This window comes from Gopherus evgoodei, chromosome 6, assembly GCF_007399415.2.
Source record: "Gopherus evgoodei ecotype Sinaloan lineage chromosome 6, rGopEvg1_v1.p, whole genome shotgun sequence".
NCBI classification, from domain to species: Eukaryota; Metazoa; Chordata; order Testudines; family Testudinidae; genus Gopherus; species Gopherus evgoodei.
The window spans coordinates 78,423,728-78,443,516 of NC_044327.1; the positions used below are offsets into that span (position 1 = coordinate 78,423,728).

The 19,789-nt window shown below is 40.2% G+C and overlaps 1 protein-coding gene across 2 annotated transcripts in view; it reads right to left on the reverse strand.

The window, feature by feature from the left end:
* ADGRV1 (adhesion G protein-coupled receptor V1) overlaps positions 1–19,789 on the reverse strand; it is a 463,719-nt gene that overhangs the window by 52,107 nt on the left and 391,823 nt on the right. For both annotated transcript variants that reach the window (XM_030567084.1, XM_030567083.1), the window contains one exon: positions 4,558–4,679. In XM_030567084.1, the coding sequence (XP_030422944.1) occupies positions 4,558–4,679 (122 nt within the window). The remainder of the gene's footprint in view (positions 1–4,557; positions 4,680–19,789) is intronic.

A 19,789-nucleotide genomic window follows, 5' to 3' on the forward strand; every position in this document is an offset into this window, starting at 1 on the left:
ACTAGCTCTAGCCACCCAGAGTCCCTGGCTGCAGACCTGCCCACTTTATCCTTAGCCCCAGCCCAGGGCCCTGGCCATGGGGGATGAGCTGCAGTCTGCACTGGCAGAAAGCAGGAGGGGTCTGGAGGCAGAGCATGGGCAGGGCCACACAGGGCTGTTTGAGGAGGCTTAGACTCCCCTGGCCTTTAATACCTGCCACCCATGACTGTTCATGCATAAGCTCCATGTTGTGGAATCTGCAGGCCAGAGGGAACTTTCTGACCGTATCCATCTGGAGGCTAGGCCTCCCAGTTCATAATTAGTGAGCTGGGTCAATGTTTTATAAAACAGTAGCTGTTTACAAGAAAGGCTTGAATTATTGTGAATAATACTTGTTATGAATTTAGTTTTTTTTTCTTATTCACAAATAGTTTGTGAATAGACTCTGTTTTATTAACCTGTTCATCGTTCACAATTATTTTATAACAGCATACACACACCAATTTCAGCCTATGGGTTGTTTACAAACTGTTCTTTTTGGCCATTCACTGTTCATTACTTATGCTCAGTGACTAGTCACCTAAGTCACATGACATTCTCCTTCCTGAACAGATCACTGAAACTTTTTAAACAGGAGACTAGGAAAATAAATAGGAAAATAAAATAGAAAATAATGTGTCGTGATTACAAATCAAAAACATTTAAAACAAACCTCCATTAAATAAAAAAAAATAAACCTATTAACGGGGAAGAAGAGCTTTTATAGTTCTAACTCCTCCACCAATGTGGCCAGCATTAGAAAATATTTCTTCTGGTTTTGCTTTTAATATTTGATAGCTTTATTTTAAAAGCCCTGTCTAAAGACTAATAACAAAAAGTGTCAGATTCTGTTTTATTATATTTTATGTTTAAAATCTCCATTAAAGCATACAACATGTTTTTAAAAACATGACCTATGAAATTATTAAGCTCTTCAAGAGGATCAAAGGAATTTTTTTATTTACTGTGCAGCTCCTCCAGGGCTATACATTTTTATTTATTTTATCAAGCCAGAAAAACATTATTTACATTTGAAAATTTAGAGTTACTTTCAATCTAGAGAAAAAATGGATTTTACACTTGAATTAGAGAGCTCCTCCAGGTCTAGAATAAAGGAAAAAACAAAAATAATAATTTGTAGAGCACTATCTTTCCTGCATGGCTTTTTGTGTGTTACAGGAAGTTGATATTCTATACTTTAAACAGAAATGTGGTGGAGCACGGATCTACTGTCCAGCTATTGTAGTGCAGTCTGCAGGCTACAAGCAGCCCACAGTGGTTCTTCCGTATCAGCCCTTCAAGCTTTAGGGCCAAATGTGAATCCCCTCCATTAGTGCATGAGATATAATTACCATAGTTCTGCAGCAAACAAGGGGGTAAGTTGTCGGACCAGAAGTCTCTTGGCTAATAGTAGAGACATTTTCATGTGGAGTTTTTGTTTTTCTCCTGGTTTCTTTACTTTTGTTCCTCCCAGAGCATCCCAACTTAGATGGTAGATATGGGGGATGTTTTGGTAAGAATCCAGTTGCGGGAGTGAGAGTTCTTTGATTGTACTCTGTGTTTCATAGGAGACAGTAACATTTAGAGGAGGAATTTGGAAAAACAGGGAATTGGGTGATTCAGGGGAAAGGTTTATCTGACTGTTACCTTCTTGGCATGTGTTGCTCTGTTGTTTTAACATCCAAACGTTGGTGAATGCATAGGTGGTATGGTTTAAGCACCATGTCAGGGAGTGAAAGTTCCCTCTCCACATTAGTATCTCTGGATGTTTGGTGCAGTAATTGGTTGTGCTGGGAGAGGGTAGTTTAGTCAGCTGTTTTGTGCAGATCAGCATTTAGGAGGGGTGAGGGAAGTTTGGCATCTCTAGGGGTCAGATCTAAAGTTGCAGTATATGATCGGTAGTGTATGGGAATTGTAATGGCAAGGCATGTGCCTATGAGTGAAGGAATAGAGAGTATATACTATTAGGTAGCTTAACTTCACTTCTTGTTTTTGTGGGTTTGCATGAAGTACGGTATGTGTATGTGTAGCAACAACAACAGGACTGCCAAGTTAAAAATCTCAGCCACAGCCAAAATTCAAAGATTTTAGCATTTATGAACAGAAAGTAAACAGAAAAGACCGAGAAAATTCAAAGGGAATAAAAACTACATTTTCTGAAATTTCACAGTTTGACCATCTACTCTGAGAAAACACAGTGATTTACACCCAATTTTAAGGTATTTTTCAAACATAATCCTAATTACAGAGTCACTAGCAGGTGCTTCTGTATTGTTGTTTACTATTTAAACAATTCTTGAGTCTTCAATGGCTTAGTCATGCTTTTGTATCCACCTTTTCCACATGGTTTCAAGGTCTTATTGCTGCTACAATGTAACAAGTCCAGTAAGGATCTTGTAGGCTTCTTGTGGGTAGATTTCTGGTATTGCTTGTATGCTTTTCAATATTTTATGTCAAGTATTGTAGCTTTTATATAAATGAGTGTCTTGATCCTTGAAAAATTAATGACAAAAATATATTTCCCCTCCTTTAAAAAGTTACAAAAACTCTTCAATAACACATTTTAGGTTATGTAAAGCAGATTACTTTAAAGTATTTTCTGACAGTCATAGAGAAGAGTCCACATTTTGGACATGAACGACCTTTTCTCAAAGATGGTTACAGAGTAATCATGTCCACCTTTGCGAAATATCCACATGTAGTGATGTGAAGTGAGTGTGTTTCACCAGCCATACATGGACACCACTATGCTGATGCAAGTGAAACCTACTGGCATGACATCATTCTTTGGGATCTCTATTATAATGAGTTGCCTTTTCCAACTATCGGTATCCATAATACATCTAGGTAACACAAGCCTATATTGGACTCTACTAATAATTCAATATATGAAGATAATAAACCAAGAATACAAATAAACTACTGCATATCTATTACTTACATCAGTGATGCACTTCATTCAAAAGCTATAATGAAGTTATGAGTGTAGCACTGAAATTCTGTGGGTAGGTTATCTAAGCAAACTTATCTGAACAGTTGAATACCTGAATCTTTCAGTGATGGAGTTAAAGGAACAATTTGGATGTCATGAACTTTCAGACTTTAAATGAGACTTTTTGGCCTCGTCTATATTATGAAGTTTTAGAAAAAATAATCCCACTGGTGCTCCTCTCAGTTTAACTGCACTAATGGGATCCCTACTATAGACAGGTTCTAGCCCCTTCCAGTGTTCTGACCAATAAGTCAATTACATTTGCTCATCAAGGAGCACCAGTGGGAATTTTTTATACTGTAGGCATGGCCCTTGAAACTAATAGGGTACAAAAGTTATGAAAAGCTGTGCACAAAACTTTACAGAAAAAATAACTCCAGGCTAAGTGATTTCCCATCTAAAAATTTCACTTCTAGTTAATTTTTCATAAAGTGCATGGTTTCATATCAACACATGAAAAAATGAACTTTTCTGTTTCTGTTTTGAAAAATATCTATAGCTGAATAAAATTTAAATTTTGGAAAGGTTTAGTGTCTTGCTGAAGGAAAGGTCCATTTTTGAGAAAAATGTGGTATTTTGGGGGAAAATTCTCAAAAAAATCAGTTTGTGAAATCAGACAATTTTCATGAATCCACATACTATGAATTTCAAAGATTTTGAATCTATATTCATAGCAGATGTTTATCATATTGCTTAACACACTACTAGAAGGCTCTCAGACACTACAGTGATGAGAATACTGTAACAACCTATACAGAATAGAATAGAATTCTTCTTTATTTCTCGTTTGCTGTTTTTAAGAATTACAGGCATTTTCTCACTCTTGAGTAGTCTCAGTTCTGTAACACTTACTCACATGAGTAACACTGAGTTCAATGGAACTACTGATAGGTGTGAAGGTACACGTGTGCATAAGTGTTTGTAGGATCAGGACCACTGGTAGCATTAGCAGAAGTTACACGTAGCACTATGTATCAAGATGAGAGTACTAGTATATCTCTTTTTTTTTTTGTGGTTTTTGTTACTCAAACACAACTTCTAGTCTATATTGATCTTTCCGCTGAAAAGATCTTATTTTATCTGTGTATACAAAGCATGGGACAGGTCTCAATTTAAATATTAGTGTTTTGTTGCATATCATCTTAAACCTTTTCTATTTGATACTTACCCTAGTTTTAAATAAAATTCTTCCCATTTTATTTTTGCAATTGCCTGCATTACTTTTTGTTAGACTTATTGCCACAGGATTTTATTGTGTACAGAACAGGTGCTGTTTTCTCACCAGTGTATTGATGATGAGATGAATTTCTGTGTAATTATTATTGTTGCTGTTGTTTTGGAATAACATACCTATTACTTGCATATGCATCCAATATACTAATTCTAAAAATAACCACATTTCTAGTGACCATTGTATAGTGGTAACCTACTGAACCTTCTATTTGCTTCTGGTTTCTACACAACTTTTACAACTTGAAATGTCAGATGTCATGCACAATCGAGGCTTTCCCATTCTCCGCAATTGGACAGCAAGGAAAAGCTCTTACCTGCAGGCTGTTGAAGATAACAAAGAAGACTAACATCCAGAGGTGCCTGTAAGCCATGTGCAGTCCTCCCCAAAGCCATGTAATGGAAATCAGGGCAAACAGATACAAGACCAGTGGGATCTCTGGAAACCATAAACATAGTCTTTCAGTTGTTATGCGTTGTAAAAAATACTTTCAGCATTACCCATATATAAAGAAGCTTTGGTTTTCAGATCTCTCTCACTATCCTTTGTGCACCTGAATATCTTGCTTTAAATGACTAACATTGGAGTTCATGCTCCAGTGATGACCAGGCGCATTTCTGAGGTTGCCCGCTCTTTGTATTGTGGTGGGGGCAGCAGGGGATGGTAGGGGTATAGATATGTGCTGTCCCTCACCTAGAGCACCACCTGCTGGCTGATTTACCAAACAGATTTGAAAGCTGTTTGTGAAGATGCACAACTGATGGGGCCAAGGTTCAGTGGGAGACAATACAATTAAATGAGATAAATAAGGACTCTTGCTTTATGGGCTGGGAAGTGTTCACGTGGCCTTGGTAAACATGTAAACTAAGTGGAGGAGTTCTTGATAAACCCTGGAAGTTTAGAGGAAAAATAGGGAAGATTTACTTCCTAGAATGGGGGAAAAAACCTAAATATAAACAATACTAAAATCCTTTATGACCCTGACATTTTAAACTGAGAATATAGCTTTGTCACTGGCTTGTTGTTACTTATGCTGCAAATTAAACAAGAGTATGGTCCTAGTCCTGTAAAGACATGAGTATGTAAGTAACTTTAACTATTGTCATTGTCTTCAAAGGTAGTATTTGCATGTTGAGTTTACTCACATGCAAAAGTACTTGCAGAATCTTGCCTTAAGCACAAAACCCAGATGATATAAAGTGATCTGTTTGCAAAAACTTAAACTATATATGTCTTTCTGGATTGCCTAATATCCATATATATTTTGTACATGTTTGTCTTCCTAGATTGCCTTATATCCAGATGCATTTCATATCTCTTATTGTATTTGTAGTCCACAGGATCTAAGTAATGTTGAGGAAATGATATGGCAATACAGTACAAAGTTCACAAAAATGGGAAGCAGAATACAGCATAAAAAAATAAAATTATTTTCTTAAAGTCAAGTGACTCTGGATTGGCTTCTACTGTTGACAGTTCTCATGACAGATTTCAAAGTCCATATTTGCCCTGTTTTTGTAAATTTCACTTTGCAGAGGTGTTCTGCAAAGCATTGCCCCTTCTCCCTGTAATTAATGCTATGTCAGCAAATTTGACAGACAAGAGAGGGGGATTAAACAAGGTAAATGGGACTACACAGGAGCATGTACAGCCTTCTTTGCCTATGTTTCCTATTGTGTTGCAAGAGAAAAGTCACACGAACATAGCCATGGCATTGGTTGCCTAACTATCTTCAAGCAAGGCAGGGAATAATTACTTCAGGGACTTTATTATTATTTTGGCAATTAACTTTGTTAAATGAATGTTTAAACTTTCACTGTGGGGGAACTACTTAGAAAAAAGCACAGCGTAAGCAGGTACTGTACTTTGCAGATTTCCCCACATAAGACCTGATCCTGCTCAATGAGAACTTTGATATTGATTTTAACAGGACAGGGCATTGTTTGACATTCATGACACCTCAGTCATGACTTTCAAAGCACCTGCTGTACCTTTCCTGACCAGATTATATCATGGTTTTGTGTTGCAGACGAAAATCTACACTGTGTATGACAAATGGAAACCTAGCCCTCCTGAGGTGAAAAGCTAAAGCATTACAATAAAGGTACACTCAGCCCTCCGGAACAGGTAATAGGATACATTCCTTACTAGTGGAAGATACAACACAGCCACTTCAGCCAATGGAGTCCTACAGCCTGAGCACTGAGCTGGAAGCCAGAAAACTCAATTCTAATCCTGGTCCCGGTATTGACTTTCTCCTCTATGGCCAAGGACAAGGCATCAATCGTCTCTTACTTTGTTTGACCAGCTGCAAAATGAGGCTAATAATGTCTGTTTCTCTCAGAGTGGTATTTTCAGGATAAGATAGGTCCCTGTGCTCCTCACTGCTAGATGGAGAGGAACACAATGCTGCTAACTGAAGAAGGGAAATGTGACTATGCAACACATTGCTCTCATCACAACTCTGCCATACCAACAGAGGTGAAAGTAAGCGGGTACGAGCTGGTACGGAGGACCGGTAAGAAAAGGAGACTGGCTGAGGGAAGGAGAAGCCTGCTCCCTGCATAAGAATAGTTTAAACTCAGCTGTTCCCTGAGTGGTTCAGCCCCCAAGGCTACGTTTCTGGCATCCTTGTTAATTTCACTCACAGTAGCTGGGGGGAGGGGGTCACAGGGATGGTGTGTTTGACCATGGCAGGGGCAGTCCTTGTCTGCCCCCGGGATGAGGGGATCTTGTCTCCAATACTAATATACACAACAAATACAAGCATTTGGCTGCACAGCTTAAATCCAGAGCTAATAAAAGCAGGTGGAAGGGGAAAACTCACTGTCACATTGGTTTCTCGTCTCCTCCCTCCCCTCCTCCAGCCAGGCTGCAGACAAGGCTCTGCATTCCTCCCTCCCGCCTGCCCCGCTGGGATTCTCCTCTAGGCTCTAGCTTGCAGTAGGGACACTGGCTGAGATGTCTGCTGCTGCTGCTGCCTGCATAAGAACAGTTTAAACTCAGCTGTTCCCTGCGCAGTTCAGCCCCCAGGGTTACAAGCCGTTTCTGGCATCCTTGTTCATTTCACTCTCAGTTGTTGTTGTTGGGGGCAGGAAGGTGTGCGTGACCATAGCAGGGGCAGTTCTTTTCTGCCCCTAGGATGAGGGGATCTCCTATACACAAAAAACACAATCAAAATCAGGAACCATTTCCAAGTTCAAATCTATCCCATTCCCTCCCCAGCAGAGGATCATGGTTGTGATGTCCAAACTGCTTGCAGATCCTCTTTGAAATGTTACTGAACCATGCAGGGAACAGCTGAGTTTAAACTGTTCTTATGCAGGAGGCAAGCTTCTCCCTCCCTCAGCCAGTCTCCCTGCTCCCTGCTGCAAGCTAGAGGGAAGCCCCTGCAGCTGCTGCTCAGTGCCAGGCAGGGAGAAAGCATGGAGCCTAGTGTCCGCAGCCTGGCTGGAGGAGGAGGGAAGAAATGGAGAAAAATGTGACAGTGAGTTTTCACTTTTTCAGGCTTATTCCAATAGTAAAGTTTTATTACAGACAGCCCTGGTAGTAGTAATAGTAGCTTTATTTTCTCTATGTATGTCATGCAGTGGGAGGGATCTTTGAAGTACGTAGGAGAGGTAGGTTGCTTGCAATTGGACCATATGGGTAAGAAATGTAAATTACTTTCACCCCTGCCCAAACCCCAGGGCTCCCAGCCATCTCTGCAGCCGGTAGCTCCGGAGGTGATTTAAAAGGCCCAACTCCTAGCTTCAGCTGAATCCCTGAGCCCTTTAAAAGCCTTTGATTTAAAAGCCCAGGGATTTAAAGGCCCCACTTCTTCCGATAGAGGCCATGCCTCTTCCGGTTGAGGCCCCTTCCCCTCCACAGAACTCTGGAGTACCGGCAAGTCCTTTAAGTTACTTTCACCCCTGCATACCAAGGACCTGATCCAAAGCCCACTGAGGTAAATGGAAAGATTCCCATTATCTTCAATGGGCTTTGGAGCAGGCCTTAGCACAGTACATTTTGTTTAAGAGAAACCAGCATGCAAGGTTGTTCTGAGATGCATTTGGTCTGGTCATGATTTTTTCCACTGACGCTTCAGGGTCTTATGATGAGCTTGCTGCAGGCCCTACCCAGTTTTACTCACAAAACCAAACCCAGAGAGAAAAGCATGCAGCAAATTTGCACAGAAAATGAACCTGCAAATGTTTTGGGGTATGTATCAGACATGGAAAGATGAAGTTACTCACTCTGTGCAGTAACTATGGTTCTTCGAGATATCTCTCTCTATGGGTGCTCCACAACTCCCCTTCCTCCCCTCTCCTTCAGAGTTCTAATCATAAAATCTGTGGTAGAAAGGGAACTCGTGGCAGAGCACATGTGGGGTGCTACATATGTCTGGGTCAAACGGTCACTGCTACCAAAATTCTCCGATCAACAGCACAGGGACGCAGACACATTTACAGGGGAGCACCCACAGAGAAGGAACTACGGTGGAGTACCCAGAGGACACTACAGTGGAGCACCTACGGTGGAGCACCCATAGAGACACGACTCGAAGAAGAATAGGAACATCCATACCATCACAGTGTCTGTAATTTTTACTCCTATTGACTTCATAATGCTTCAAGTGTTTTAAGATGTAGAACACTTTAAAGCACTAAGTATTATGTAGTGCTTTATTTCTTACTATAAGTATTAAGTATTTCTTTTCACACTATGGTGCACACATCACTGATTAGATATTTTCTTTTCATATTTTTGAAAAGATAACATAATTGGCAGTTCTATTTGCTAATATCTGAGAGTACATAACCAACTAATTCTTTTGTGAGAATTACCACATTTTTATTTTTAAACATAAAGTAAGGAATTGTGCTATTATCTACTTAACACTTTTCTATAAATACGGAAATCCAGTAGTTACCAGTACAGCTATTCATTTATCTGTGTTCAAATGTTAATGAATAGAAATGCCATTTCTTGTCTAAATCTCACAATCATTTACAGTACCTTTGTATTCCTTTAATTAACTTAGCTCACGGTACAAGGTAAAATGGAATGAATGCAATGTAGTGAAGACAAAGAGCAGTAATGTATACACATTCTAAAACCCATAGTGGGGCCTAAGAAGTTAGCAGTGCAAAAAACAATTCCAAGTAAGTTAAATTCCAAGTAAGTTCAAACAACTTCTTTCTTATAGTAGCTTTTTATTTTCTTTTGCAATGCAGCTTTACCACTGGAAAACATGAGTACTGATGGAACAAAATGAATCTGCAGAGCATGCCAAAAGCAGCATTTCTGCATCTGCAAGCCAGATTTTTGCATGTGCAATACTAGCTTTAAGTAATTTTAGCCAAAAAAAATATATTCTGAAATCCATAATGACTTAACATATCTTAAGAGTAAAAGATGAAGAAAATGGATTGATAAGCTATCTCAATCTAACGTTGAAGTATGGGGAGTCACTTCCCCACCAGCACATATCAAGAACAACACTGAACGCAACTGAATTAAACCAATGTAAGACAAGTCCAAGTAAAATCAAGAATCAAGCCCAGTAAATCTAACAAGATCTCATAGACATCATCTGAAATGGTGAACTATAACTCTATAATAAATATAATCACAAGCTTTGGGATCTGTATGTGTTGATTTTAAAAGACACAAAGAGTATCTCTTGCTTGCTGTGTGCCCAACTTTGTTACAAGAACAGCCTCAGCTTTATTATGCAGTAGTATTGTCAATAAGGAAATCACAGCCTATTAATATAATGCTGAAGTTCAACCAGTATTTATAGTTCAAAAGCTGACTGAGCTCACCTCATTGACATTTCGTTCCGACAACTGGGTATATTTTGATCAAACAATGCCTCAAAAACTAGGACAAATAAACCTGCTAAGCAACTGTAAAATACATGGTTTTAAATAGTTTGCAAAAATAGGTACAGAGTAAGAAAAGAGAGTATCAATAAATAGGTCTGAATTCAGCAGAGCTTGGAGTTGAAGAGACTCTAAATGTGTGTGGTTTCTTTATGGAAAAAAAATTGTGCTTTCAGACAAATGTGTTTTCTCTTACAGTTGTTTAAGTCTAAAACCAAACCAGGATCAAATAAAGAGCCACCACCCACCTACATATTTCCTCAATAAACCACAAGTAATACAGAATAGAAAGCTGTGGTGGAACAGTAAAGTCAGCAGCAGTACAGTGTGGGTGAGACATGTTGCAACACAGCTTTGGTGTGTGTTATATACTGTAACTTGAACTATATTTGGTCCCTACCTATGGCAAAACTACATATCACCCACTGTTTAGCACTTTAGTAGATGGAGGGTTTAATTTAAGTTACTGTCAGTCCATCCATTTCCTGAAAATATATATTACCACCTTGATTGGGCACGCCTGTTTCTGTGAGATCCATTTCTTTTCCATAGTTACAGGTCTTTCGCTCATTGTCTTAATTATGGAATTCCCTCCTCTCAAATCATTATTGTCCCAACCTTTGGATTAAATTTTTGTCCAGTTTTTACATATACAACTGGGTTGTGCATTGTCTTAGCGAAAAAGAGTCACATCGTGCCCAATGTGGTTGAATGGCTTTAACTGTGAGATTCAGACCAGATCATGACACTCCTGCATTCTGAAAAGCTTTCTAATTCCCATAAAGAAATGCTGAAATATGCAGCATTGAGGCATAACCATTACCTACTGAGTCACCAGACCTCTCAACTGTATTGCATTACATGGTACTTCATGTTTTAGTGCCACTTCTCACTCCCTGAGGTGGGGTACTGCATCCGCGATGTTCTGGGCAAAAGACGGAGGAGTGCCTGCATGTGGCATGGAATGGAGGAAGGAGGGGGGAGGCCTGCATGTGGCAGACTCCTTGCATGTATGTAGTGACACCTCACCATACACAGGCACTGACAGGCACAGGGAGGAGTTGTGAGTACCTGCTGCCAACACTACCACTTTCTTCCTGGCAAAGCCAGGAGCCACTGCCTTTGTACATTGCAAAGCAGTTGAAAGGTCTGTAAATGAGAGGGCAAAAACAGGGAGAAAGCATAGATGAGAGCAAATATGGGGAGAAGAGGAAGAATAAACAACAGAAGAAAACTGAGGAAGGAACAAAGGGAGAAAACAAGGGGTGAGCAAAGTAGGGGGAGCAAACAGGTGTTCCCCTCTTTTGGTCCTTGTCACAAGTTTTGATGACTCATGTCACGTTGGCAAGTCTGAGTTATGGTGAATCCGTAATTCCCAACACACTTTAACATAGTGCAGTTTTGTCAACACACTTAATCTGTTTTAGCCTTGTAGGCAATGTATTTACTACATTATGATGTTTGACACTGCCAGTTTCCCAACTTTGTAAGGGAGAGCAGAAGCACTGGGTACTTGTTTGCACAATTTGAATCTACGACACATGAAATACTGTGTGGAGTGAACATTAATTAATCCCTTCTTTAAAAATGCCATTTACATGAATGCCCCACACTTTGCAGTTGTTAAAACTAGGGAATATGAAGGTAAGCAATGAACATTAAAGAGAAGCACGTTCCCATATTAAGAGTTTAGCTTTTCTCTAACAATGAATTCATAACAACAATAATTAACATACCCTACAAACTGGACTTCAGGCTAAAATTCAAGTTACGGGAACAGAAGATTAAAAAAAGTGTCAGAGTATCATCATAAGAAGTAATCTATGTGACTAGATGATTAGAAAAACATCCCACTGCTTCACAGAACGCCAACAGAGCAATCTCTGTCTAGAAGTAGTGTGACCAGCCATTCACATTATCATGAGCAATCAGCCAGAAGAGTTTTGAATAAATTGCAACTTCAGGCAAAGCAGCAGGAAAACCTATAAAAGGCAAATTACCATAATGCAGCTGAAAAGTGGCAAAAGACACAAACGAGAAACAATTGCCTTATTGGGCTGGTGAGTTTTTGGAGATTATGCTGCAATAGTAAAACTGGATGATAAGAGTTGTCACAGCTCTAGCTGAGCTCCCTCTTTGCAGACAGTCACCAGGCTTCTGGACCCAAAGCCTTGGATCCCACGTGCTCTTAAGCTTACTGAGTCTGAGCAGCATCCAGACACTGGCTCTACATCCAGCCTTTCAGGCACACTCCTGGGATACAGACTCCAATGCTGGTACCCCTTTCTGGAATCTGGGGCCCTGCAGCTCAGCTGCTTTAGGCCCCCAAGACAAGTATGGATCTCTTAAGACCCCCCAGTAACTTTTGTATGCCCTCTCCATAGCTTCACCCTCACGGGTACTCTGAATTAAAACTTCACCCTTTGGGGACTTTGTGACAGTTACAGCAAGTAACCCAGAGACTTTGCAAAGGCACCTTTAAACCAATCCCACGTTACTGAAAGACAACGAACAAGAGAGATATATATCTATGGAAAGATAAGCACTTGTCTCATTTTCCACATCCCTCCTCAGAGCTTTTTGTGTCTTAGAGTCCTCCAAGGAGTCCAGGATTCTTCTGTACCTTCACTCCTCTTTCTGGTTTTGGTCTGTCCACCATGAGAGAGTCTCCCTTTTATGAAGTTTGTTAGATGAGCCCCACTGCATGGCTTCAAGTTCATTGCCAGCTGATTCTTGCTTAGCTCTAGTCCACCTGAAGTGCACATTGGGAGAACTGGTTCCTCCTAGGCTGCAGCAAGCTCATTTTCTTGGGTGCTTCCATTTGAATGGAAGACCTTTCAGGCTGACAGCTCTTGATTGCTCTCCATTATTAGCCCTCCCACATGAAAGGATTTCCCCTGACACCTCCCAGGTGTGTCCTCCCAAGATGGAGGCTATAGTGCCAAAACGAAGGCATAGTACAGTTTAACAATTAATATGCCCATTCACCAAATAGAAGACATATAGAAACATATACTAATCTGTCTCAAGGGTTTCAAGGGAAAGCCCTGCTGATAAATTCAGCTCTTAAATAAGAAAAAACAATATATAAAAAAACAATGAATTTGGTAAACATCAGAGGGGTAGCCGTGTTAGTCTGGATCTGTAAAAGCAGCAAAGAATCCTGTGGCACCTTATAGACTAACAGACGTTTTGGAGCATGAGCTTTCGTGGGTGAATACCCACTTCCTCAGATGCATGTAGTGGAAATTTCCAGGGGCAGGTATATATATGCAGGCAAGCTAGAGATAATGAGATAGTTCAGTCAGGGAGGATGAGGCCCTGTTCTAGCAGTTGAGGTGTGAAAACCAAGGGAGAAGAAACTGGTTTTGTAACTGACAAGCCATTCACAGTCTTTGTTTAATCCTGAGCTGATGGTGTCAAATTTGCAGATGAAATGAAGCTCAGCAGTTTCTCTTTGAAGTCTGGTCCTGAAGTTTTTTTGCTGCAGATGGCCACCTTTAAGGTCTGCTATAGTGTGGCCAGGGAGGTTGAAGTGTTCTCCTACAGGTTTTTGTATGTTGCCATTCCTAATATCTGATTTATGTCCATTTATCCTTTTCCATAGCTACTGTCCAGTTTGGCCGATGTACATAGCAGAGGGGCATTGCTGGCATATGATAGCGAATATTACATTGGTGGAGGTGCAGGTAAATGAACCAGTGATGGTGTGGCTGATCTGGTTAGGTCCTGTGATGGTGTCGCTGGTGTAGATATGTGGGCAGAGTTGGCATGGAGGTTTGTTGCATGGATTGGTTCCTGAGCTAGAGTTACTATGGTGCAGTGTGCAGTTGCTGGTGAGAATATGTTTCAGGTTGGCAGGTTGCCTATGGGCAAGGACTGGCCTGCCACCCAAGGCCTGTGAAAGTGTGGGATCATTGTCCAGGATGGGTTGTAGATCCCTGATGATGCGTTGGAGAGGTTTTAGCTGGGGACTGTATGTGATGGCCAGTGGAGTCCTGTTGGTTTCTTTCTTGGGTTTGTCTTGCAGTAGGAGGCTTCTGGGTACACGTCTGGCTCTGTTGATCTGTTTCCTTATTTCCTCGTGCGGGTATTGTCATTTTGAGAATGCTTGGTGGAGATTTTGTAGGTGTTGGTCTCTGTCTGAGGAGTTAGAGCAGATGCGGTTGTACCTCAATGCTTGGCTGTAGACAATGGATCGTGTGATGTGCCTGGGATGGAAGCTGGAGGCATGAAGGTAGGCATAGCGGTTGGTAGGTTTTCGGTATAGGGTGGTGGTAATGTGACCATCACTTATTTGCACCGTGGTGTCTAGGAAGTGGACCTCCTGTGTAGACTGGTCCAGGCTGAGGTTGATGGTGGGGTGGAAGCTGTTGAAATCACGGTGGAATTTTTCCAGAGACTCACCAGCAACTGCACACTGCACCATAGTAACTCTACTCAGGAACCAATCCATGCAACAAACCTCCATGCCAACTCTGCCCACATATCTACACCAGCGACACCATCACAGGACCTAACCAGATCAGCCACACCATCACTGGTTCATTCACCTGCACCTCCACCAATGTAATATACGCCATCATATGACAGCAATGCCCCTCTGCTATGTACATCGGCCAAACTGGACAGTTGCTACGGAAAAGGATAAATGGACACAAATCAGTTATAAGGAATGGCAATATACAAAAACCTGTAGGAGAACACTTCAACCTCCCTGGCCACACTATAGCAGACCTTAAGGTGGCCATCCTGCAGCAAAAAAACTTCAGGACCAGACTTCAAAGAGAAACTGCTGAGCTTCAGTTCATCTGCAAATTTGACAACATCAGCTCAGGATTAAACAAAGACTGTGAATGGCTTGCCAATTACAAAACCAGTTTCTCCTCCCTTGGTTTTCACACCTCAACTGCTAGAACAGGGCCTCATCCTCCCTGACTGAACTATCTCATTATCTCTAGCTTGCCTGCATATATATATATATACCTGCCCCTGGAAATTTCCACTACATGCATCTGAGGAAGTGGGTATTCACCCACGAAAGCTCATGCTCCAAAACGTCTGTTAGTCTATAAGGTGCCACAGGATTCTTTGCTGCTTTTGGTAAACATAGTACCCTTGATTTTGAAACTGCTGGGTGCTAGAATGTTAATGGCCAATTTTCCTTTTCTTCTGTTTGTAAACACAAGATATTATATTTAGAAGTTCCTTTGCTGTTTGTGCAACAAAAATAGCCTAACTGTATCTTATAACTGTTTCCTGAATTTATTATTTACATCTGACTCATCACAAAGAAGAACTATCAAAAGGTTCAAGACCATCTGGGATACTTACGCCAAGGTTGAGCCAGAAGAGTAGGAAAAATGTGAATTAAATTATGAATTAATAAACTGGAAATGGTGTATGTGCCTTTTTATGCAGACTATGCTTCTTTTTTTTTTGCTTGTGGAACATAAGGAATATCCTGTTATGAAAAACAAATAGAAAAGAACTAGGTGCACACTCACAAGCACTCCTAAATGTTTGCATTTTTCTATTATGTTGCCTATTTTTCCTCTGCCTGCAGTGTTTGTAGTTTTTATAAAAATGTAAAAGTCAATCAAAAGAATGATTAAAGATATTGCTTGTTGTGTTTTCCCCCCTTTAGGTTGTTGAACTGGCAGTGAGATTCTAATTTCTCTTAATCGTTCCTGACTAGCGTTGAAGACTCACTGCAGAATCTGGATTAAGTTTTCAGATATTCTATTCCTCGCTGGTCTGGAGGGACAGTGGTATTCATGCATTGTGAATTTCATTGGCTAACTGGAGACCTAAGTTCAGTAAAAACTGCAAAGACTCTTGCTTAGCAAGCCTTGAAGAGCTGTATGTTTAAAGTGAATATATAGAGCTGGGTGAATACTGAAAAACATTTTCTTATAGTAGAAATTCAAGTGAATGAGCCAACTGTGCTCATACCATCTTTGTGTTCACTTTCTATAAATATTCTTGAAAATAAGTTTGTTGGCAGGAATTGTCACAGAAAAACAAGGAAATCAAGGTATTAAGGAATATTTGTGGAAAGAGAATGTTAAATTTGTAATCATGTCCAGTTTCCGTTTCCCTATAGCTAATGTATCCTAATTATGGACCCAGTTCCACTCCCATGCTACCTGACTTCAATGTCAGCAGCATCACACTCTCTAAACCTCAATATTCATTCTCCTGAGGGGTGTTTACCACTGTACACTTTCCATTTGGTTCCTGTCGAGATGATTACTGAGATGCTCTGTATATATAACAATTCTCATACTCAACAGAACATGTTTGTAGTAGGGCTGGGCAAACTGGTTTGAAAATAATCTGAATCAGTCCAAACTTTTCCTTTCTAGGCAAACCAAATTTACATCTTCAAAAAGTTCTGATTTGCTTAGATAACAAATACATTCTTGTAAACTAGTCTTTTTCTTCACAGCACTCTCCTTTTCAAGACTAGATCAGACACTCATTCTTCTCTCAAATAATAAAAATTTGACTCTCCTGTTCCCCTCTCTCTCCTTGACCTGACACCAGCTACCTCCAATGCAATGTGATACAACATATGGCAATGTAGATGCTATCATGCAGTGATGAAGTTTAGTGTTCATATCTTCATTTGGAAAGTAGAGGAGGACAATCAATTCCAGTCCTCCTTTGCCCTGTAGAAAAAGCATAAGGTGGGAAGAGAGCAATGATCTCTACATGTTGCTCTGTGCCTTTGAAAAAAGAAATGCCCTCAAAATCAGTGAAATAAGAGTGTGAAACCATGTCTTGTCTTGCTTTGGTGACCTGTGATGCTGGCACAAGGATATAGGAGAACTCAAACATGCCCAAAGATTGCAGAATTTATTTATATAGTCTCTAGTTAAAATAGACATTGAAGAAAAATAAATGGAAAGATAAAAGCTTGAATGTTTAATTTGAAAACAATCTGTTTATTCCCTATCACAGTTGCGAAATAGCCTAAAGAACTATTCCTATTTTTAACTGCTTAAGGAATTCATCTATGTGAAAACATGTCATCCCTGAAGCTGGCTTAAGATGAAATTTTCCTCTGAGATCCATATGATAATATCCAATGTTGCTATTCTGTGCTCACTACCCAGAACACGTGGGAACCCCTTTTGGCATTGATAATAATCAATCCGTACTGATAGTGCAGTACAATACTTCCATTCATATCCAAGGGGAAAATTTTGCCCTTTCAGGGAGACATGGGCTGATTTGCTGTGAAACAGAAAGCTGTACAAGTTAAAGCTGCTTTAAAAGTTATGCTTCCAAATCTCTGGGAAAAGATACTTTTTTGGACTCACATTTCTAGATTAGGTTAGCCACCTAGAGCTCTTACTATTTTGAAAGTTTACAGTGGTGTAAAAGGTACTTTGGGACAAATTGTGCAATTCTGACTTCATTCAGCAAAACTCCTATTGAAGTTGATGAAAGTTCTGTTCAAGAAAAGACCATAGAATCCAGCACTCTAGGAGATAAACCCACTGTCGTTTAAAGAATAAAGTAGAATTTGTCTGAGCTTTTCCCATAAACTATACTAAGATCCAAAGAGAGTAGATGAGGCAAAAGTTAAACAAGAAGTGCTCTCAAAACAAATAAAAATTCAGCAAATTGTGTGAAAAATATTTAGCCTGTGGATTGTTTGTGAAACGATTGCTGTGAATATTTGTTTTTCACTATTCACATTGGTAATTAGTCTATATTGCATGGTTTTTTTACAACTTTCTAACTCCCAAACAGCTTTCAAGATCACCACATAAACACTTCTGTGAGTATATATTTCTATGAATATTTGTGTGCAAATGCATATATAAATGAGAATTTGTGACACTTCTGCTTTCTTCAAACATTCTTTGCTCACTGGAATCAATATGAAAAAAAAGAGTTCACAAATACCAGCAAACTGAATCATCAGTTTTTATATCCTAGTATATTTGCAGATATTTTTTATCTGTATTTGCACAGTTCTGTCCTTTAAACATGATCACAATGTCACTTGCACCACTTTATACCCTCTTCATAGAGAGGACTACCTAGAGACATCAGACAGTTCTCTGCACAGAATCATAGACTATCAGGGTTGGAAGGGACCTCAGGTGGTTATCTAGTCCAACCCCCTGCTCAAAGCAGGACCAATCCCCAGCTAAATCATCCCAGCCAGGGCTTTGTCAAGCCTGACCTTAAAAACCTCTAAGGAAGGAGATTCCACCACCTACTTAGGTAACCCATTCCAGTGCTTCACCATCCTCCTAGTGAAAAAGGTTTTCCTAATATCAACCTAGACCTCCCCCACTGCAACTTGAGACTATTACTCCTTGTTCTGTCATTTGCTACCACTGAGAACAGTCTAGATCCATCCTCTTTGGAACCTCCTTTCAGGTAGTTGAAAGCAGATATCAAATCCCCCCTCATTCTTCTCTTCTGCAGACTAAATAAGCCCAGTTCCCTCAGCCTTTCCTTATAAGTCATATGCCCCATCCCCCTAATAATTTTTGTTGCCCTTTGCTGGACTTTTTCAATTTTTCCACATCTTTCTTGTAGTGTGGGGCCCAAAACTGGACACAGAACTCCAGATGAGGCCTCACCTATGCCGAATAGAGGAGAATGATCACATCCCTCGATCCGCTGGCAATGCCCCTACTTATACAGCTCAAAATGCCGTTAGCCTTCTTCGCAACAATGACACACTGTTGACTCATATCCAGCTTCTCATCCACTGTAATCCCAATGTCCTTTTCTGCAGAACTGCTGCCTAGCCACTCGGTCCCTAGTCTGTAGCAGTGAATGGGATTATTCCGTCCTAAGTGCAGGACTCTGCACTTGTCCTTGTTGGATGTCATCAGATTTCTTTTGGCCCAATCCTCTAATTTGTCTAGGTCCATCTGTATCCTATTCCTACCCTCCAGCGTATCTACCACTTCTCCCAGTTTCGTGTCATCTGCAAACTTACTGAGGGTGCAGTCCACGCCATCCTCCAGATCATTAATGAAGATATAGAACAAAATCAGCCCCAGGACAGACCCCTTGGGGCACTCCACTGCAAACTAGACATGGAGACTTTGATCACTACCCACTGAGCCTGATGATCTAGCCAGCTTTCAATCCACTTTATAATCCAAATGATCGATTCCTTCATTCAATTTTTGATTATGCAAATGTAAAATAAAATACAGTGGAAAACCATACTTTAAATAAAAGTAAAGTAGGCCTTAAAACACAGTGTATATTCTCACGAGAAGGTTCAGTGATCTAGCCACTTCTCATGTGACAGTAAAGAAATATTTGACAAGACAGTCAAAAAGACAATTATTTATTATGTATATGGTGCCATATGTGTTCAGTGCATTTCACAGGCAAGTGAGATGACAGGCCCGCTATCTCAAGGAACTTACATTCTGAATATAGTAATAACTGGATATTATCCTTGTAAAAGCTATAAATACTTCCAACCATACCAGAAAGCAACTTGCACGTAATATTTTCCTTGGGAATGGGTCTGCTTGCAGAAGTCCTAAGATAATTAAAGGTCAATTTCCCTTGATGATATATGACTACTGGAAGGTTCACCCCTCTTCTCCTGATAAAAAGAAGCTCTTATTGACATTTCATTTAGCCCGTGCTTTCTTCACAACTTCATTTTCTCCAGACACTCACAAT